General features: G+C 41.5%; 1 protein-coding gene across 1 annotated transcript in view; it reads left to right on the forward strand.

The window, feature by feature from the left end:
- Pax3 (paired box 3) overlaps positions 1–21401 on the forward strand; it is a 94943-nt gene extending 73542 nt beyond the window's left edge. Inside the window, 4 exon segments of the mRNA XM_052192941.1 lie at positions 2238–2403; positions 3191–3405; positions 21134–21307; positions 21309–21401. Coding sequence (XP_052048901.1) covers positions 2238–2403; positions 3191–3405; positions 21134–21307; positions 21309–21401 — 648 coding nt within the window.
- Positions 21402–22245: the final 844 nt, after the last annotated feature.

Genomic DNA, 22245 nt, shown 5'->3' on the forward strand with positions numbered 1-22245 from the left:
AATCCAACTGGACTTGTTTATTTCAAGGTTATAGAAGGTAGTGGGTAGAAAGTCAGGCAGCATGCTTCCACAATATCCAAGTGTGGGTTTCTGAATGCTTCATAGAGGGGTACACTGGAATTCAGGATGGTAAGTACACTAATGATATCACCTTAGGGCATCTTAGCAGTTCACTTCTCTCAGGACAGCACAGAAATCTGGAATACAGCATTTCCTGAATATTTTAATCTTTGTAGCTTTATCACGTAAAGTTTGACTACTGTGAGTGGTAGGGTAAGTACCTTCAGGCACGAATTATCACCCCTAGACTTCCATCTTCCATTAAGATGGATTGTGCCAAGTTCTTCCTTGAAAGTGGTTTTCTTCCCATGATGCCCCTGGGAGTCATAATAGTTGAGTCTTGTAGGGAGAAAACACAACCAAATATTGGCTTGAAATTGAGTGTTCCTGGTTCCGTTACACCTGGTGGGAATTTATTAAGTCAAGTAAAGCTCTAATTCAATTATTCATCAACACGGGAAGATACTGGATTACCTTCTCTTTCCCTTGGAAATATAAGACTTATTAAAAGTTAATATTTGGGACTGGTGAGAGGGCTCAGTGGGTAAAGGTGCTTGCCACCAAGTCTGATGACCTGAGTTTGACCCCTGGAACCAGCACAGTGAAAGGTGAGAATGAACTCTTGCAAGTTACCTCCCATATATATTCTAGGCAAGGGCTTCCTCTGTTAAATTCTCTTAGCCTGGCTGGTCAAGTCTTTCTGCACTCCACTGTGACCTCTATCTAGAGAGATACTCCTTGTGACAATCATGGCCACCTTTTAAAGTGAGCAGAAACTCTGCTCACACTTTAAAGTTTCTTGGATTCCTTGACTTCCTAAGACAGAGCTTCTGGGTCATGTGATCCACTCTTCTGGGCTCTGTGGAGGAGGCTGCCTGAATCCCAAACTCCAATCCCACACCCTCCTAACCCTTCAGTTTCAAATGCTATGTTTTCTCCCATGTTAAATCTCAGTGAACTTTTGCATAAAAATATTAATACCTTTAATTGTTAGGAATCTTCTCCTGTGTATACACCCTGAAAATTTTACTTCAAGTTTTGCTTTACATTTTAATTACTCGGATTTAAAATGTAATTGGGCAAGATCTCAAGGTGCATTAAAGACCTATATAGTATCATTCGACCTGTTAGACATTCAGTTATATTTTTGGTTAGCATCTTTTTTTCTTTTCCTTTGACATAAGAAAGACCTGTACTTTGAATTACTGGAGAAAAATTATTTTCCAACAGATTTTTCTGAACATAGGGTGATTAATATAGGGTTCAACATAGAGCACAACAGTGCATAACACAGGGAGCAAAAGAAATGATAAATTATTTACATTGCAAAAATATTTTCTTTTGTTTTAAGCATTTTGTCACATCTGTTGAGATTGGTGAGGTGTATCACATCTGAAAGAGGTGGGAAAACAGCTCTCCTTGTATGAACTTTTGTTCAATTCATGTAACTATCTAGGACAGTGCTTTTCAACCTGTGGATCATGTCCCCTTGGTGGGGGGTTGAATGGCCATTTCACAGGGGTCACCTAAGACCATCAGAAAACACAGATAGTTACAAGATGATTCATAACAGTAGCAGAATTACAGTTATGAAGTAGCAATGAAAATAGTTTTATGGTTGAGGGTCACCGTAACATGAGGGACTGTATTAAAGGGTTGCAACTTCTGGGAGGTTGAGAACCACTGATCTAGAACCTATACTTAACACTGATTATAGCCCTACAGAAATAGACTGATAGTCATATATAGCCCAAGACTTGGTGTATGTAATTGGCCAGGTCAAATTTAGGACATGTGCTCGATGTGTGAAAGTTGGTGTCGGGGGTTGTCCAAGTGTCTCATGGATTTCCTGGAAGGCTGTGATATGAGGGTGAAGGATATTGAGGGCAGCAGTCAAGAACACTTCGTGTTTGGAACCCTGCTCCACTGTCCCTGCCCACTGTCATCACCAGCTTTGCTGGAGCTGGTGCAAATTCATGTAGGGTCCATACAGCCCCTTTCCTGACCCCTGACATTTAACTCCCCTTTCACCCCAACATATCACAGAAGACAGAGAGCTCTTGCCTGTATTTGCCCTGTCAGTAAGGGGCCTTTAATCTGTTTTACCATGAAAAATTCATTAAGAATGTACTATTATTTCATCAGTGAAATCTTCAAATTTTAAATTAAATCCATAGGTCTGGTTTAGCAACCGCCGTGCAAGATGGAGGAAGCAAGCTGGTGCCAATCAACTGATGGCTTTCAACCATCTCATTCCGGGGGGATTCCCTCCCACCGCCATGCCGACCCTGCCAACATACCAGCTGTCGGAGACCTCTTACCAGCCCACGTCTATTCCACAAGGTATCTAGGAAAAGAAAAGAGGGGATGAAAGTGTGACTCCCACTTGCTTTCCATTGGCTGTTCGACACAGTGAATTTTGTCTGTGATGCTGACTGACATTGATACTGTTGGTGTGCCAATCATATGACATCAGCTTTCCCTATACATGCCTGCCATGTCTCAGAAATAGTTTGTGCTACACCTGAAGTGATGTAGCATCATTTCATTGGTCTAAAACCAAGGCTATGCAATGTAACATGGGATTTTTCTCTCCCAGTTTGCAATCAACTGAGGTTCTAGGACTGTAACTAGTTGCAATAGTAATTCAGTAAGCTTCGGTAAAGTCATCATTCTTTAGGACAAGAGAGCAATGGCACAATGTTTAAGTTGTAAGACTATTATTTCGGGGTTGTAAAAGATAGTGTTTTCAACACCAGAAACTCTGATGTTCTGTTCATATGTTAGTGCTTCAAGAGTACATTTGATGAGAACTTTGGTACCTATAGTGATTTCATTATGTTCACTACCCAAACTGGCTTGTTAGTATTGCTAATGTGGTATCTATGTTCATATTCGAGGTAAGTGTACCACAGGCATTCATATATATAGTTATGTGTTTGCAGACATTCAAAGATAGATGCTCCAGTGTTTGTTGTGTGATTTTTACATATGCGTGATTGGAAATGCTCTTGGAAGTTCGAATAGGATCTGGCCCATGGGTAACCATTAATGGGAACTTTTACACTGAACTTGTTCTGCTGGTCTATCTACCAGAGACCATCATGGTTGCTCATCTTCTTCGTTTCAGCCGTGTCAGATCCCAGCAGCACCGTTCACAGACCTCAGCCGCTTCCTCCGAGCACTGTACACCAAAGCACCATTCCTTCAAATGCAGACAGCAGCTCTGCCTACTGCCTCCCCAGCACCAGGCATGGATTTTCAAGCTATACAGACAGCTTTGTGCCTCCGTCCGGGCCCTCCAACCCCATGAACCCCGCCATTGGCAATGGCCTTTCACCTCAGGTCAGTCCGTGTTTCTAGACAGATGATTTGCCGTTACCAGAACCAAATAGTCAATTCCCTGAGGCAGCAGTATAATGAATTGCCAAATGTAAACCATAATGTATTCCTTATACAAGCCACATGATTTCAGTTTTCAAGTTTCCTTTCTCTCTCCCCTTTCTACTGGAGGCATCAAAAGTTGTAGCTTAGACTTGAAATTCAAGTGACTTCTAACTCAATCGTGGAGACTGTGTTTATGCTCAGTTGTCAGGGCATTTGTCTTGTGTCTTTCCTGTCCCTAGCTTGGAGCTTTGGCTGAAAGCCTTACAAACCTGCTGGGGTTTATTTTCTTTTGTTTATTTTGTTTGTTTGTTTGTCTGTTTCAAGTGGTATTTGGTCATCTGGCAGAATTTTGAGTAAAAACAAACAAACAAATAAAAAATCCTCATCAGAAAATACCAAAAGCTCAGACAGAACAGTTGGAGAGGAAGCAGAAAAGTTGTATAGAGAGAGAAGTGAGAAGGGAGAGGGGGAGAGGGAGAGAAGAAGGGAGGGAGGGAGAGAGGGAGAGAGGAGAGAGAGAGAGAGAGAGAGAGAGAGAGAGAGAGAGAGAGAGAGAGAGAGAGAGAGAGAGAGAGAGAGAGGGAGGGAGGGAGACCCAGCTGAGGGCTACAGTGAATGAGTGAATGAGTCATAAGAACACAAATTAAGAGAATTGCTAGTCTTTGGGACTATATAAATATTTGGGCGTTGTAATTGTTTTTCTAATTTGCACTGAACTATGAGTTTTTCGTGGGGGATTGCATTAATAAATTGCCCTGATAATTGCATGTCAGAGGGATGGTTAAATTTCCTACATGTGGCATCTGTCTGAACTTGACATTATTAGCAGTTGTTTAAATACAGATAGCTTGATTTTATTAGAGAGCAGTTGGCCCAGGTGGCAAGGAGAGCCACCCACTAAATTTGGAGAAATGTCACCAAGGCATTGCAATCTATAATTGCAATCATGGATCTCTTTGGGGCCAAGAGTGAGAGTTTTAACAGCTTTATCTTTTCTCTACTTCTTTTTTTTCCTCTCGGTGGTTAGAAAAACAGAGAGACACTCAGGATGACACAAATGAAAAGCGAAAAGACAATTATTCTCAATTACACACTAATCATGGACTATCACCGCTGCCTAAGCACCGAGAGGGGGTTCTAATAGGCAGAAAATGAGATTTTAATGGCACAAAGGGTGGCCAAAATAACGACTCGTATATCTTAGCCTTCCCCATGTTCTTCAACTTGTGGTGTGCATCTTCGGAGCAGAGCTCGTGGGCTCTGTGCAATGGTGATAACTCTGAGCAGCTGAGAAGTTCAAAGCCACAGGAGTTGAAAAGACTGGATGGCAAAGGCAATGAAATAAACATTTCCGCCTCAAGGCAAAAGTTCATAAATCCTTTTTTGTAACAGTAAATGTAATTAAGTTTTATAGATTCCTATAGCACATCCTGGGCTTAGGAAAAGGAAAAAAAAAAAAAGCAAGAGGTGGCTTTAAACCTCTGCAGGGGAAATAACCACAGGAAAACAATGGAAGGACTTTTAGCTCCTTTGATTTCCAAGTGCTGGCATTTGGGGATGTGATTTTACAGGACAATGACAGACTTCCTCTCAAACAGCCAGCTTTTTAACACTCAGAGTTTCACATAGAAACTTCTTCCAGAGTTTACAAGCAGCATGGGAAGTTTTAACATCAGTCACTCGGAGGCCAGAGAACAGCTGTTTCTCTTTTCTTTTTAAATTTATTTTTATGTGCATTGGTATTTTTCCTGCCTGTGTGAGGATGGCAGATTCTCTAGAATTCCAGTTAGAGCAGTTGTGAGTTGCCATGTAGGTGCTGGGAATTGAACCCAGGTCCTCTAGAAAGGCAGCCAGTGCTGAGGCATAGCTCCAGCTTCATAGAGAATGGTTTTTTAATGGATTAATTTGGTTGAAAGTTTTCATGAGATTCAACTGTGCAGGGAGTTGCTTCTCTGAGAGGCAGGATTCCATCAGAATGTCTTAGAACTTTATTTTCTTCCATTGTTATGAAAATAGCATGGCTTTGAGCTCTGTATGTGGCATGGTTAGTTTCTTGCATGCAATAGTGAGGAAATATGGCTGTAGAAATATTACGTAAGCAGACACATTAGAAATTGATCTTCCGGCCATTAATATTCACCTTCAAGGAAACTTGTCAGTTTCTTCAGAGTTGTTGGTAGGGTGGGGTCATTACATATATAGCATTGGAAAAAATCTCATAGGCAACTTCCCCTGTGTTTATTTCATCTTACATACTATATCAGTTCTATACTTACATTTGTGAATAACTAGTGTATTTTGAGTTTCTACTGTAGACACCTTAGGGTTCCATGCTATCTTAGTTCTTACAGTGTTCCCACTGAATCAGAAAAATGAGAATAGTGTCCTTAGGCAAAGCTGAGGACAAGACAGGGAGTGAGTGACTTTGTACCATCCAAACATATATGAAAAATAACAGAAGAGAAAATTGGGATTAGGACTCAGATTTCTACAGCCCTTTGGATTGATTGTTTTACATCCATGCCTCTATTTGAGGTAAAAGATACATACCTACAATGGTCTTGGTGGTCTGGATTCATCAGAAAAAAACGCATAAGGAAAGTTACGACGAACCTAAGTCTAGTGACTTGGCTTACCTACTAAGTAAAGAGACAGTCAAAATAGCATGGTGGTCCTATAGTTCCTGCTTTACAGAGACTCCTTTGTTGACACATGGATTGGATCATGTGATCCTAAGAACAGAACTAGTGTGACTGTCACTTCTCTAATTTCTACTTGCTCCTGTGCTCCCTCCACCCTGTCTTGTGATCTAGTGAACAGACAAATTCAATGGCAGACTGGCGATTGTAATCCACCATTAGTGTAAGGAGGTTGAAATTAGAATCTAGGATTCTTGGTTGCTGGTTTAGAATCTAGTCTATTGTTGAGTGGAAAGGAAACACACTTCAAAACAAAGCAGAGACAGGATTTTAGTCACATTAGAAAAACACTTTTTTTTTTTCTTTTTTGGTCAGTGTTGGGGGATCGAATTTAGTTTTTGGTTTTTAGATTTATTCATTTTATTTATGTGTATGGGTGTTTTGTTTGTATGGATGTATGTGTATCACATGTATCCCTGGTGTCCACGGAGGTCAGAAGAGGGTATTGGATCCCCTGGAACTGGAGTAAGAGACATTTGTGAGTTACTATGTGAATGTTGGAAATTGAACCCAGTTCCTCTGCAAGAGCAGTCAGTGCTCATAAATGCTGTGCTCTTTCTCTAGCCACTGAATTTGGGTTTTAAGTTTAGGTTAATTCAGAATTGTTTTTGATAAGCCTGACTGATTTTCATTCATCTTTTAATTTCTACCAGTAATAAAAACATTTCGGGCTGACTGTATTGCCAAGAACCAGCCTCGGCTTGGAGAGGGGTTCTGAGAGGAGTGCCTGGGAGGGGAGAAATAAACAATTTGAATCAAATCGTGGGTCCAAGCTGACCTATATTCTGCTGTAGATGTCTTTACAGACTCTCTCTCTCTCTCTCTTTCTCTCTCTCTCTCTCTCTCTCTCTCTGTGTGTGTGTGTGTGTGTGTGTATGTGTGTGCATATGTGTTCTGCTTTTCAGATTGCCCTGTGTCTTCTGTCTCAAGACAGTTTTCTCTTGAAACTCTAAAAGCTCTCTCTGGATAGCTCATTTCTTGCAGATCAAAAGCCCAGTTTTTTGTTTTGTTTTGCTTTGTTTGTTTTTTTACTTTACATATTAATTCAGTCATTATCCCAGGTTCCCTTTTAATTACCCCATGACTCTGCATCCCAGGACCCCAGCCCCTTGATTTTTAGAAAGTGATACCAAGCACAAGCACAGACAATACGATAGCTGGATGGGACCCTACTTTGAAATTATCATTCTGATTACACCTGGACCTTTATTAGCTCTGTGCCAGGCTGACCTTAAACTCAGGAATCCATCTACCTTTGTAATCATAAACAAAAATGCTTCACTGGGCAGGATTTTGCCTTGAGATCACCACTCCCTAAATCTCTTCTTTGGTACCTTTCTGATAAGCTGTTTCTCACAGTACTGCTGCCTCAGTTCCTTTAGATCAGTGAAGCTCCCATATACAGTACAATTCGTATTGGATCCTTATGTTTTGTATAGCTGAGAAATTATATATTTTCAAATTCGTGTTTTCAGTATTCTTTCCCACAGCCTTAAGGGCTGTCCTGAAGGTCACAGTATTCTACCATATTGCTGAGATATAGACACACCCTCGCCTCCTAGACTCATGCTGTCTCTGATTATCACGGAATCATTAAACTTGGCCTAGAAGGAGGAATGTGAAAATACATACATTATATTACAAACAAGTGTTATGCTCACAGCAACCATCAACCTTTGTGGAGGCCCACGCCCTGCTGGTGCTGTTCTGGGCAGGAAACTACGGCATACTGTCCCTTATGTGGCCAAGTCAGATTCAACACTGTATAAAATTTTTTTTCAGGACAATCACTGGTGATATTTTTATATATTGACTCTGGGTTCTTTTTACATCTTAAGCCTTTCTAAAAATTGAGATAGATGGTAGTATACAGATTTTCCATCTGATTTTTTTTTTTAATTATTGTGGCCTATTCATTGTAGCTAGTTTTGGTTGACTCTGGCATATTTAAAATATTTGTGTATTCTATTTGATATTTTCTCTACTATCACCAATGTTGGTACATTGTTGACTATTCAAACTAGCAGGGAATAGAACACATATATGGGAAACAAAGTATAAAGGTATTTTCTTTGTTTTTTATTTCTTTGCTTTTTATTTTTCTCACAAGTTCTCACTCTATACCAGGTGGTCTAAGACTTCTAACAATCTTTTTACCCCAGTCTCCCAATGCTGAAATTATAAGTGTGGGCCACTGTGATCAGTTGACATCTAGTTGTTTGAGAAGGAATTAACAGACACATCATTTTCCAAATGGTACCCACCCTCTCTCTATCTTCCCTGGTTATTCTTGTATAACATGATCCATACACTTCTGTTACTAGTCTCTGCCAAGGGAAGCATCAGGCCATAAGAAGTTTTCAATGGGCGTAACCACTGCTCTTGACCTGCTTGTCCTGTGAGCATAGCCAAATGGTTTCACAAATGGAGGGTTGGCCTCCCATTTGCTAGCAAAGGCTGGATCTGTCAGGAGACGTGAGGTAAGATTCTCAGAGACAGACAGGGGCAGGGCAGGTTAAAACCTCAATATTTTTTACCTTCTGAATAATTGTCTGACATAGTTAACCTTTCTAGGAGACCGGGCTCAGAATGAGGCTCCAGTATGCTTCCCCGCCTCCTCCAGAAGACCACCCAACTCACCCTCATGAGGTCTTTCCCTGGTAGCAGTAACTTTCTTTTGAAAGGCTATATACCCTTGCTGCCAGGACAATACAGAACCCATACACACAGATTATTGATTTCCCTTTCCACGCATGCTCTTCTCAAAACCTTACTACATATGTGGGAGAGATAGAGGACTCTGGTTTGGAAATTGGCTTGCAAGGAGATTTTACCACACACTCAAGACATGAGGCTCATTAACATGTGGCCCATGTTCTTTTAATTAGATTCCCTTTGCATGAAATACTACCTCCAGTACTTCCCCATCCCCAAAGCACACATAGCCAACACTCCCAACATGGGCAATTAGACTAACAAACTTTTATAATTTCATGTCCCGCCTCCATCTACTTCTATAAACTTTGTAGGATTTGTCGACAGCTTCCAACATTAGCTCTCGAATGAAACACGCTATCAGTTGGTTACAGGGGGTCCAGGGAATTTCTCTATTGCTCTGTCATCTATGAAAATGGGACAAGTTGGCAGCATTTAATGTTCATCAACAATTGCAAATGATTCTTCAAATGTTTTGGGTTTGGTGAAACCTAAAACACATTTTGGCCAAGTATTTTTTTTCTCCATAATTTTTCAAACTGTGTATTTTAGGGAACATTTGATCCATATGGTTTTGATTCATTTACTCTCATATCATTGGCATTTTTCTTTTTTCTTTTTCCTATGGAGCCATTTGATATGCAAGAGGCTTTCCTACACCCAGTTTAAAGTCCTCTCCTTCGTAGAAGGAGGAAGTCCTGTTTGCAACCTCAGAGGTCATAAATTCTGAGACCCGCTCCAGCAACACTTAAAACTACATTTGGTATAAATCTGGGTCATTATGAGCACACTTTATGTTTAGAGCAGATGGGCAGAGTTTCATTTTGGCTTATGAGTGAAACCAATGACAAAATAAGAAAATAGGCTTAAATTACAAAAAAAAAAAAAAAAAGCGTTTTGTTTTAGAGAACATTTACTGTTATTAACAGACCCCCGAGGTCAGAGCTTCACACAGAGGCCACCTTTCAAATTTTGTCCAGGTCTTGGATAAGATGTAATGGAATAACGCACACACCTGTCCTGTTTCATGGATAATCTCCTGAGGGGGAAAAATTCTCATAAAGACTTGTGTACCAGCCTGAGAGTCTGCTCAGGACTCAGCACCTCCGGAAGAAAGAGTTGGTCTGTGGAGCTCATCAGCTTTGTTGTCTATCCGTCTAAGTCTGGTTGAACTGCCACATGGTTGTAGCGTTGCGATCCCAGGCCTGACACACAACCAGAAAGAGTGAATGAGTCTCTTACACTAACAAGGTGGTGACTGAGGACGCAAGACGCCAGGATCCACTTCTGTTCTTGTTCACATTTCACAAATGAAAGCCTTTACCTCAAATTCCCATCCAGTTGCTTTGAAAGAATAATGTTAAAATTGCGATTATTAGTGTGTAATGTATGTAAATTGCATATTTGGTGTCAGCCATGCTTATTAGGTGGTTTCTCCATTTCATGCATATATGTATTAGACTATCATGGTCCCATTTCAAATTAGATTTCAATCACTCAATACAGTTTCTTTGGACAAACATTTGTTAATGCTGAAACTGATTAGGGAGAAGCAGCTACGTGTTAATATGTATACATTAAAGTCAGGACTGCTTTTAATTCTGCTTGTATTTTCCTTTTGACCACAGAGCTAAGCATGGGCTTACGTGCTTTAGTGGCAAAGGCAGGATGACGGTGGTTTGTCCATTAAGATATAAAGAAGAACTTGCCACAAATGAGCTTATTATATGGATGGACTTTGGCTGTTAAAGATAAGCTATTAAAAATTAGTTATGACAGGTGCTTTTCTGCGTCATCTGTTTTAGTGAAAATCTTTGCTGTTAGAAAGTTTCTGCCCTCTTCCCTTTGTGCCGTTTCTTCAGGTAAACACAGTAAGGCTTCATCTATTGGCACAGCTGGTTCTCACCTCAAGAGCACTGTTTCCTTCTGAACGGTTCGGATACACGTTCAGAAGCTATTTGAAGCTGGTATTATTGATAAGCCCTTCACCTTGCACATTTGAGGTGCAGATTGCTGATCCAATCCTGTGCCTTCAGCTCAACTTTAATTGTTCCAAAGAACCAGCCAAGCAGGTGGTCTGTCACACCAACCCAGTTCCCAAAGGAGCCCCTTCCCTCCTCCACACTCTCCAGAAACTCATCTGTGGAAGAAAGAGGAGGTGATTTTGATTAAAGAGATTTGTTGGGTGTCAAACAAAGTGGGGATGGAGACACGTTCCGTTCGAGAGCGGCTGCTCTCCAAAGCCTCCATACCTTTCTGGTTCTTTTCTAAAGCAGCCCATGAGCTCATTCCCAGGGCTTGAGAGACCCCACATGTTTACAATGACTTCAGACTGTTTACGATAATAAACGAACCCGTTTCAGCTACGCCAGAAGAGCTCTAAGACGTTTGTGTATTTTCAGCCATCCACATTCTGCTGGGGGTAGGGGGTTTCCGTTCCCTGGTGACTATTATTGCTGTTAATTCCTTTGCTGAATCCATACAAACTGTCCCTGACTGACATGGTGCCTTGAATTTGGCTCTACAGGTTGAGGTCCCTGTCCTTAAAAACATGAGGAGCATCCTGGCTTATAGTGACTCTAGTGTGGCCTTTTGGCTTACCTAGATGTGGACAGTTGTGATTAACAATGGGTTAGCCCAAATCTCCTTTTTGTTATAGACAGAGGGGACACAGTAGCCATTGGCTGCATCAGGAATCATGATCCCTAAGAGTGCCACAGGCAAACCTTTTCTGCTGAATTTGTTTTTGTGCATGTCTACTGACTTGATATAAATAGCCATTCTGTCAGCTCTGTCTGTCCTTCTGTGTGTTAAACAAATTAGACAGCAGCCCATGGTCTTTTTTAGCCTCATTTGAGTTCCTCTAACCACTGAAGAGGAAAAGAAAAATTGAGTGTGATCGTTTAGTTTATAACTATGCTACTAGAATAAAGAGTTTGTCTTCGCAGCGAACAGTATGCAGACGAGCCATGCTAGGTTCTCGTGCAAGGCCTATGGTCTGAATCAACCCTTTATATGTGCTTGGAATGCGATGTAAAGCTTTTAATTTATTACTGCATTTGCAAAATGGCAATATCTAGAGAAATCTGAATACTTGCATATTTATTCAATTAGGGGCTGAATGTATGCTTTGTGTCGAAAACACAGAAGACTTGATTCAGTCATTAGTTGTGTACTGTTTTTTGTTTTTTGTTTTTTTTCCTTCCCTAAAGAATCTGTCTGGGTTTCATCAAAGGTGTATATTTTTCAGTGTATGGGGCCAATATTTAAAAATGGCTCTTGGTATTCAGCTTGAGGTTGGTACACTGGAATTTCTGAGACTAGTGACGTCCCGATGACCAGTGGAAGGGGTAGGCAGCTGAGAGGCCTTCTGAGGGGGCACCATTGGAAAAACACACTTTTCTTTATGAGGTACTATGTGATCCTTCAACACATGTAGACAATGTATAGTGTTCAGATCAGCATAACTGCTTTTCTACTACTCTGACACAGTGGAAACATTCAGCTTTGAAATATTCAGTTATTTGTTGACAAACATAATTAGAATATCCTGTTACCTTTTTTTATATCAAAATCGACCTGTAGACCCATAATCCATCTCTGTGTCCTGCTGCCTATTCTCCCACAGCTTTCTGAAAATGCTGTGCCTGGGTTTTACTGTTGTTTCTCCTCCTCCTCCCCTCCCCCTCCTCCTTCTCTTTGTAGTTGTGTTTTTGAGCTTCCCCATGTAAGTGAGGAACATGAGGAGTTGAACTTTCTTCACTTAACATATGAGACTGTGATGTTTGGGGACAGATGGACGGACGGACGGACGGACGGACGGCTCAGTCGGTAAAGCCTTGCTGTATGAGCATTCCGACCTGACTTCTTATACCGAGCACCCATGTTAGAAACTGGACCCAGGGCGTATTCCCACAGTTCCAAGGGAAGAATGCAGGAGAAAAGGAGACAGAAGGATCACTGGGGCTTCAGGCTATCCAGCTAGTCTACTGGACTCTGAGCTTCAGGCTCCAGGGGAGACCATGCCTCAAAAATAAGATGGAGATTGATGGAGGAAGACACTCACATTTAATGTCCTCTCTCTAAACGAATGAGAATACCCATGGACCCACATACTCATAGACAGGTGCATTCATAGATGGTGTGCTTTGTGGGATCTCCAGGTAGTGTTTTTAGGTTGAAGGGAATGGTTTGTTGTTGTTGCTGTTGTGAGACACTGTGCAGCCATTCCATAGTGCTGAATTAACAGAAGTGTCTTTTTAAAAGAAACAACAGTCCTATTTCTCACACAAAATACTCATGTGTCACTGAAGCAACTTGCTCTTAAAAAGTTCTAGTTAATCCATTATAATCTGTTCTGAGGCTCATGCATAGCTTCCATGAAGCTGATCCCCTGCCTGTGTTCCTCTGTGAGAAAACCCCTGCTCAGGTTCAGCCTGCTTCTGTGGATATCACATGACTATATTTATAATGCACTGGATGCCAAACTATCTACATTTAAAGGAACATTTCCCAGGAAGTAATGAATGATTGGTAACACAGGTGGAGACCCAACTCATGGCCCATTTATCTTTAAAAACAGCTCACTCTTGCACAGGTGAATATGTGTTTTTAATTAATGTCGGATATACCCTCTGCCTTTGCACATTCTCCGGCCTCTTTATAAGAATACAACTGAATGACCAATTTTAAAGAAAAGGCTACAAACTGATTACTAATGTTTAGGTAGGACAGATAAAGGGGCAAATGAAAGAAAAAGATCCTTACTAGTCACTTTGGGGAAGTTTGGTGAAATTATCTGATCTAAACAGAGCCCCAAGATCAAAACCACTAGGTTTCAAGCCATCCTCCATCTTGTCTAGGCTCGGGGGGGGGGGGGGGGGGAGGGAAGAGTTTTAGGGAGAAGGGAATACAAGCTTGGTCTCCTACCTCCTTTCCTTGAGGAGGTGGAGTTGAACTCATTGCAAGCAGGCAATGTGGGTTTCCAATTTGTTGGAAGCTATTTATGGGTTTTAGGTTGAGCTATGTACAAAGTTCTGTAAAGAGAAGTTTGCAAGGGTAGATGCTTATCAGGGTGGATCCGCTCTGCATTTTCTTAAATGCAGGTTTAGTTTATAGGAAATTAGAGAGAAATTCCAAACTGCCATCTCATCAAAGCCCCGAAGGATGCCCAAGCATAGAGATTTTCCTTTCTATAGTTAGAAGTCCCAAAGGGTCAATTAGCATTTAGCAAACATATCCTGTAGCAGTCACAGACCAAAGCTGATGTATGTTTGATCTTCCACAGTCCTGTTCTCAGACAGGTTGCTTAAGTGATGGTGGGTTTGGGAGCACACTCTTTAGAGGGCTCCTGTGATTGTGAGAAAGTCCATGAAATGAAAAGAGTTAACAGCAGGTAATGCTATTCCTCCTGGAAAGAGTTGGAGACTCTGTGCTAAGTGATGAATGAGGGTGTCTGACCCACATCTGTTTTGCATTAGAATGGAACATTGCCCTGACATCCTCAGGAACATTTGTCAAGATTCCCCGGACAGAGCTTCTGTAAATTACATGCTGCGAATGTGTCAGGGTCAGATAAGAGGATATCATTAACTTCCCAAGTTTACTCAGGGCTCTGTCAGTCCATGGGAATACGCTATGGGCCAACAATTTTTCCTTGAGCTATTTTCTTATATTTTTCATTCATAGAAGGAAAAAAATGTGTGCCTTATCCCCTAATATTGAAGTGTTCCTTTCTCATAAATCATATTAATTATAGACATGGTCCCAAAACATATTAAATACAGGCATGCGTAAATGAATTAAACCATATGAGAAGTTTATTATGTCCAGGGTGGGTTCAACATAGTCTAGTATTTATTGTGTTTATCAAGCAGACTTTTTTTTTTTTTTGTCTAGATAGACTGAACCTTTTCTTAATAGAATTCTTTTTTTTTTTTTTTTTTGATGATAGGTAGAAATGGCATGACTGCTCATCATTGGCTAGAAGTAAACTAGATGCACACATATGCACGCATGTACATGTACCCCTTGAGAGCCATTTCTAAGCTAATTGCCTCAATTTCTATTTCATTCATTAGTCCTTAAAGAAATCCGCTTGGCTGCGGATGTGGCTCAGTGGCCGAGTGCTTGCCTAGGCTTGATCCCCATCACTTCCAAAAACAAAAGGAAAGCAAGGAGAATAGTAATGAAAACACTAAACAGTGCACGACTGTCAACTTTAGCCTACTGAGAAACAGGTACTGGAAGGAATTCAGAAACTGATGTGATGTCTGTGATTGGTCTCTAGACAGAAGAAGACTTTAGTCGGGACAGACGGACTTCTTCCTGTGCACTTTGCAAATGGAACTTGAAAAGTCCCCATGGCACGGAGTGGGGCCACACGTGTCTGGCACTCTTTGTCTTTTTTTTTAACCCTTCATTAAACACTGCTGCTTGTGTGTAATCCACAAGCTGAGGATTTTAAAGAGAAAAAGCCCGTTCTTAGCTAAGCAGGTCTCCATGCTTCTCTGTCTAGTTAGGTAGAAGTCCTCCTGCCCCTTTGCCTAACTCTCACAGTGGGTGAGAGGTCGCCATGCAGACCCCTAGAGAGACCCCTGCCTTTAGGCCACTTCTCTCTTTCTTACAGCTTTCAAACGGACAGGACCCCAAATCTAATTATTTAGATGCTAATCAATTGCAGAATAATTCCTAAGGCATTCGAATCTGAAGATGTTTTCTGAGCCGCATGCATCATTTAAAATTGAGGCTTTGCGGCCTCAAAAGTACACTTGCTACGATTTAACCATTAATGGACTCCAGGGGTACCTGTGTTGGCAGAAGGAATTCGATAGCCCTTTTTTTGGGGGGGGGAGGAGGGGGAGTTGACTTTAGAGCCAAATCACATCTTAAAAAATATGTACACAGTAGAGTTTTGGAGGGAAGGTTAAAAGGATCAACAACTGAACAATTGTGTGCATCATACACAACTAATTCACTGAAGCTTCTCTCTCTCTCTCTCTCTTTCTTTTTTTTATAATTAACTAAATGTGTGTTGTCAAATTCTAAATGAGAAGAATGCCTGATTACTTGAGAGCATGAAGAATAAAGACTGCAGTATAAATTCCTCCTAAGGCTAAAAGAAGCGCCTATGCACACGCCCTAATTGGCTTTGTCATTTTAGATCTCTGATAAGTTCTGAGCATTTTTGAAGGAGGGACGGCAGCAAAGCCACAATGTCTGTGCCAAGACAAATATTTTCCAGACACATCGTTTTAAATGTAAATCTTAATTTGGCCCATAGGTTTGGTTTTTTTTTTTTTTTTATCTTTTATATTTAATCTTACAATAGGGAAATTAATTCAAGAGAAATGCGGCATGAAGCAGTTGTAAAGAGTTGCTCTCTCCTGAACCATGTAATCTCCCAATCAAGATGTAAACAACCTATTCAGAATCCTGAAACTTGAGATCGGAGCTGAGCTGCTAGGGAGAAACGTCTCTAATAAATTGGGCAATGGGAGAACGGGAGGAAGAAGAAGTGTGGGCCCAGAACTGCAAGGCTTTGGATTTGCTTTTCAAGGTCACCTGGGAAACAGGTTGGGGATGGTGCTTGGGTGACACTGCAGGGGCTACTCAGAAATGTGGTTAGTAGAGTGTCTTAATTAATTAATTCCGGTACCTTGATTAGGCATGTTATATAACTGGATGTGAAGTCAAGAGTTGCAGGAGAGTGGGAGGGATCAGGGAGTAGATAAAGGTGCTGCAGAGGCTGCTGACCGGGATCCCACTGCCAGGAGGAGCATGGTGAAAGGCTAGGACCAACTCCTGCAAGCTGTTCTCTGATCTCCACACTCACACTGTGGCACACTCCCATCAACCTGTACACACAGACGCACAGACACAGACATACACACACACAGACATACACACACACACAGACATAGACATACACACACAGACATACACACACACACAGGCATACACACACACAGACATATGCACACACACAGGCATACACACACACATGCACACAGATACACACACAGAGACATATACACACACAGACATATACACACACACAGGCATACACACAGACACACACACAGACATACACACACAGACATACACACACACACAGACATATATACACACACACAGGCATACACACACGCACAGGCATACACACAGACACACACACACAGACACACACACAGACATACACAGACATACACACACACAGACATAGACACACATGCACACACAGACATACACACACACAGATACACACACACACACACACACACACACACACACACACACACTTGCCTGTCCTTGCATGCACATGTCCACAGACACAAATGCGTATGCACATACTGTCCACAGTCAAATCGACCCTCGTCTTTCCCCTCTAGGATAGAACCTTGATTTAAGGAAGCCCCTCTTCCTTAAATCTAGTCAATCTCCATCACTTACCTGTCATTTCCTAGAAATATGGTCAGCATTTGCATCTGGAAGGCAGAATAGAGCAGCCTTCAAATTGGTTCAAAAGTATTTTTTGAAAACAAAGCAATTGTGCTTCCCCCATACTCATTTTTTTTAAAGCCAGCATTGTAGTAGACATAGATTATTAATGATACAAGGGAGGGGTGAAAGATTTATTTTACAACAAATGAGGATTTTATTTTAGGCTTCGAGCAACCAGTTGCTGTAGGAAAAGCATGCATGGAAGACACACTGGCGACATTCTTAGAAGAGTGAAGGGCTGTGTGGCATCCCATGACCATATTGGGGGAGGGTTAAGAAACTTATTTGCTAACTTCTTGTGCATAAAAGAAGTTTCCGTAGTTTCCCTTGATGCACATGAAACATAAAATAGCTTTTAAGGAAACATACATAAAAGTGTAACAGGACCCTTCCATGGAGATTTGAGGTTTTGAATTCTGTCAAGGGAAAGTGGTGCCGTCTCTATGATATGTTCACCTCCCCCATAGAGTTCTATTTTAATTTTAAAATGACAGGTTATTAAAATGGTGACTGCCTCGAGGTTTTGCAATATGAATTACTGAGAAAAACAATGATAATTATTTACTAGCCTTTTTTTCTTCCTTCTCCCTGTCTCCTCCTCCTCCTGTTCTCCTTCTCTTTTGAGACTTGGTTTCTCTGGGTAGCTTGGGAAAGCCTTCATTTTGAAGTCTTTGTGCCTCAGCCTCCTGAGAGCCGGGATTTTAGGCCCCTGGTGTCTCCACTCCCAGCTTTCATTCCTTAAGTAGTAAGGATCACAGTGAAAGTCAACCTTTGTGCCACAATGCCACTCTGTTGGGCTGGCCCAGGCAGCGAAAGGGACCAAGGGCAACTGGTTTCAAGTTCTTTTTCTTCCTTTACCCCAGTCATTGGGCTGTGGAGCTAAGGGTATTCCTAAACCAGAAGCAGTTATTTAAGTCTTCATTTGTTTGTTTAAGACAAGATCTGGCTGTGTCGCTTGGTCTGAAACTGCTAACTAGAGCCGGCTTGTTGGTCTAAACTCATAGAGGTCCTCCTGCCTCTGGCTCCAGAGTACTAGGATTAAAGGTGTGCACCACTCCACCTTGCAAATTCTTTAGTCTTAAAGGCTGTCTATCCGGTGTCCTAGAATACAGCCGTCTTTCCTGTCTTCCAATAGCTAACCCAAGTTCTTAAAGTGAAATTTTGTTCTAATTTTTCCCCCAACACAAATGCTGCAAAATGCAGAAGCAGAAGCAGGACCATACACTGGTTTCTTTTTATTTTAACCACACCCCTTTGACTCCACCCTCTTTTGGACCACACCCCTTGACTCCACCCTCTTTTGGGCCCCACCCTTTGGCCCCACCCTCTTTTTTCCATATACCGTTTTCTTGTTTTTCTCATGGGAAGAGCTGTTTAAAACTCTGGACAGTCATGGTGGCGCACACCTTTAATCCTAGCTTATGGGAGGTAGAGGCAGGTGGATATTAGTGAGTTCAAGGCCAGCCTATTCTACATAGTGAGTTCCAGGACAGCCAGGGCTACATATTCTACCTCAACAAACAAAACACGCTCCCAAACAAACAAAAGTCCTTCCCATTTTGTTTCCTCCCCTTGGGAAAAAAATATTATCTTTTCCTTCAAAGTTATGCAGCTAGAAATGTGTGGCAGGGGATTTTTAAAAGTTTGTCACAAGAATGTACATGTTTAGCTCAGGGAAATGCATGTGTGTTTTGAATAAATTCTGCCCCAAGTTCCTTAGCTCTGAAACTGTTACTGTACCTATATATTCCATCTCTCTCTCAAAGTCACATGTGGTGAACTGAGTTTTTTTTTTTTTTAATCTTCCTGAAGATTTAAATGAATCACCATTCATTTAAAACTGAATTTCTTTTGATCCAGTGCCATTGGATATTTTCTTTTCAGGACTGATAGAGTCAAAATGGCCTTTCCTAAGAATTTATTTAACACAGCTTATTACAGCACACACGGCCTCTTCAAATGAAGAAAACAACTTATAAACAGTTGTATAAGCATTATGAACTTATCAAACAACTTGTAAACTTATAAACATGGTGATGATCCTATTAGAAGCTGTACTCTGGGGCGGTGTTTCTCAACCTGTGGGTCATAACCCCTCTGGGTTCAAATGACTCTTTCACAGAGACTTCATATCAGATATCCTGCATATCAGATATTCACATTACAACGAATAACAATAGCAAATTTACAGTTATGAAGTAGCAACAAAATAATTTTATGGTTAAGGGTCACCCCAACATTAGGAACTACATAAAGGGTCACCGTGTCAGAAGGTTGAGGACCCTGTGCTGGTGCCTGTCTTTCTGGGGCTGAGAACCTATGGCTTTGCACCTCATTTTGTTCAGGTCATTTGCTTAGAACCCCCAATAAAGCTATGCTTGGCTTTTCCACACATTTTTGCGACATAGTGCCAACAAATTTAGGTCCCTGGGATGGTTTTCAGAATTTGAATTTATCGTGTTCTGCTCTTACCTGCCTTCCTGTCAGTGATTGGGAGTGAAGGCAGGGAAGGGGTGATCTTTTAGATGGGAGAAATCCCAGGCAGCTCTCTGGGATGCTTATCTTGTGGACCATTAAAGATGGATCCACTTAAAGATTTTGTTTACTTCTAAAGTTACACAAACCTTCCCCAAAGGAAGTTATGGGATCTTGTTTTCCAGTCTGAGTAAGAGAGCTCTGTGGGGGTGTGGGAGTAGCTTCAAACCCCACTGTAATAGAACATGGGTGTTTTTGCTTTTTTTTTTTTTTTTAACTGCAGGTCCCTGATGGACTGTTGCACAGCTCAGGGGTACCTCATTTAAATATTTCTGTAGTAGGATTGTTTGTTTTTTTAAGAGGAGCAATTGATTGGCTAATAGATTGCTTCTGCAGTAGCTTTCTGGGGAAAGTCACTTTCTTGTGTCATAGAAAGACCTGGTCCCTTAGGTCTCACAGATCAAAGTGGAAAAGTGAAACCACATAGTAGACTTAATGAGGGAAGCACAAGGGGAGATTGGGGAGAAGGATCTCTAGATGCTTACCTAGGGACCAAAGAGAAGCTGCTTTGAGAGAGAGCTTGGTAAGAAGAGACATGGAGGTCGTTGGATACGTATACATACACAAAAACTTGACTTAAGTTTATTTTTTAATTTTTGCAGTGCTGGGAGGAGTGCCAAACACATACATGTGCACATACACACACACACATATATGTACACACACATAAACACTCACAAATGTATATGTATATACATACATGTACAAACACACATATGTGCATATATACAAATACATGCAAGTGACTTTTTAATTGCATGGTTGGGGATGTAACTGTGTGGTACTTGCTCAGCATGTCTAATCCCTGAATCCAATCCCCATAAACACACACACACACACACACACACACACACACACACACACACACATCACTTGGATGTCCAGATGTACTATATTAGATGTTTTTCTCTCTAGACTGTTGCTTCTTTGCTTTTCTTTTGAAATTCCAGTCTGATGTTATCACAGCGGACATGGTGTAATCTCTCCTTCTCTGTCTTCTTCCTCTCCTTCCTTCTTTTCCTTCTCCCTCCCCTTCCTTTTGCTGAAACTGCCGTCAGATGTTATCTTGGGTGAGGTCATGTGGCTGCCACTTCAAATCGGGGTCAAAGCCTTCAGAAAAGCTCCTCAACGGCTTTCTAGAGACATAAAAGTTGGCCTTTCAAGATCTTGCACTGGTTTGGGACTGCCATCTGTTTTTGCCCACACTTTAACTTCTACTCTGCCCATCATTGCAGGTAATGGGACTTCTGACCAACCACGGTGGGGTACCGCACCAGCCTCAGACGGACTACGCTCTCTCTCCTCTCACTGGGGGCCTGGAACCCACGACCACGGTGTCAGCCAGCTGCAGTCAGAGACTGGAACATATGAAGAATGTGGACAGTCTGCCCACATCTCAACCCTATTGTCCCCCCCACCTATAGCACCGCAGGCTACAGTATGGACCCTGTCACGGGCTACCAGTATGGGCAGTATGGACAAAGTAAGCCTTGGACGTTCTAGGGGGTAGTTCCTCCTGGAAGGGAGAGAGATCACCTCTTGTTTGAGAACGGGGAACTGGAGGCATGTTTAACCCTTTCATCCCGGTATCAGTTTTGTGGCAAAGCCAGCTGATTGCTACAGCACAGGCTCCCTTGTGTAATTATTTGCTTAACTGATGTCAATAACATCTTGCAGTTATTAATTGCTGGGACGGAAAACCGGATTGTCAGTAGGTAAAACATGGAGGTTGGCCAAAATGAAATAACCTCTGACATTAGAAACACATGTTCTTAATGAGGTCAGCGCCAGGATCATATGGGGATAAGCCCAGGACACAGAGTTGTGTCAAACTTGTCTCAGGAATAAAAATATTAGTCTCAATCCTTTGATACCGTGGTATTAAATATGACATTGTCAGCCTGTAGCTGATCTTGCCCCTAACTGTGAATTGTCCCAGCATGACCTAAAAAGCTGCGTGTGTTTCCTTACAGGTGCCTTTCATTATCTCAAGCCAGATATTGCTTAAGTGAACTGTCCACTTGGAGCCCTGTTTCCGGCCTCCACAGACTAGACATGAAGAATCTCCTCAGAAACAAAACAATAAAAAATAAAAAAATAAAAAAAAACAAAACAAAAAAATAAATGAACAAAATCAGCTTTTGGGGGAGGTGGAGACAGATGAAAGCGATTGATTTTCTTTCTCCAGTAGTTGCTTTCAGATTCTTTGAACATATTGGACAAAAAGCAGGGGAGACAAAGAAGACCCAGAGCTATAAAATGCACCATTTTAAGACAGTGATGTAACTGGCTACATATCAAAATGTCCCCAACTCTTTGTTGCTGATCAAGAAACTAAAACATTCCG

The sequence above is a fragment of the Apodemus sylvaticus genome, chromosome 9 (genome assembly GCF_947179515.1).
Source record: "Apodemus sylvaticus chromosome 9, mApoSyl1.1, whole genome shotgun sequence".
Lineage (NCBI taxonomy): Eukaryota > Metazoa > Chordata > Mammalia > Rodentia > Muridae > Apodemus > Apodemus sylvaticus.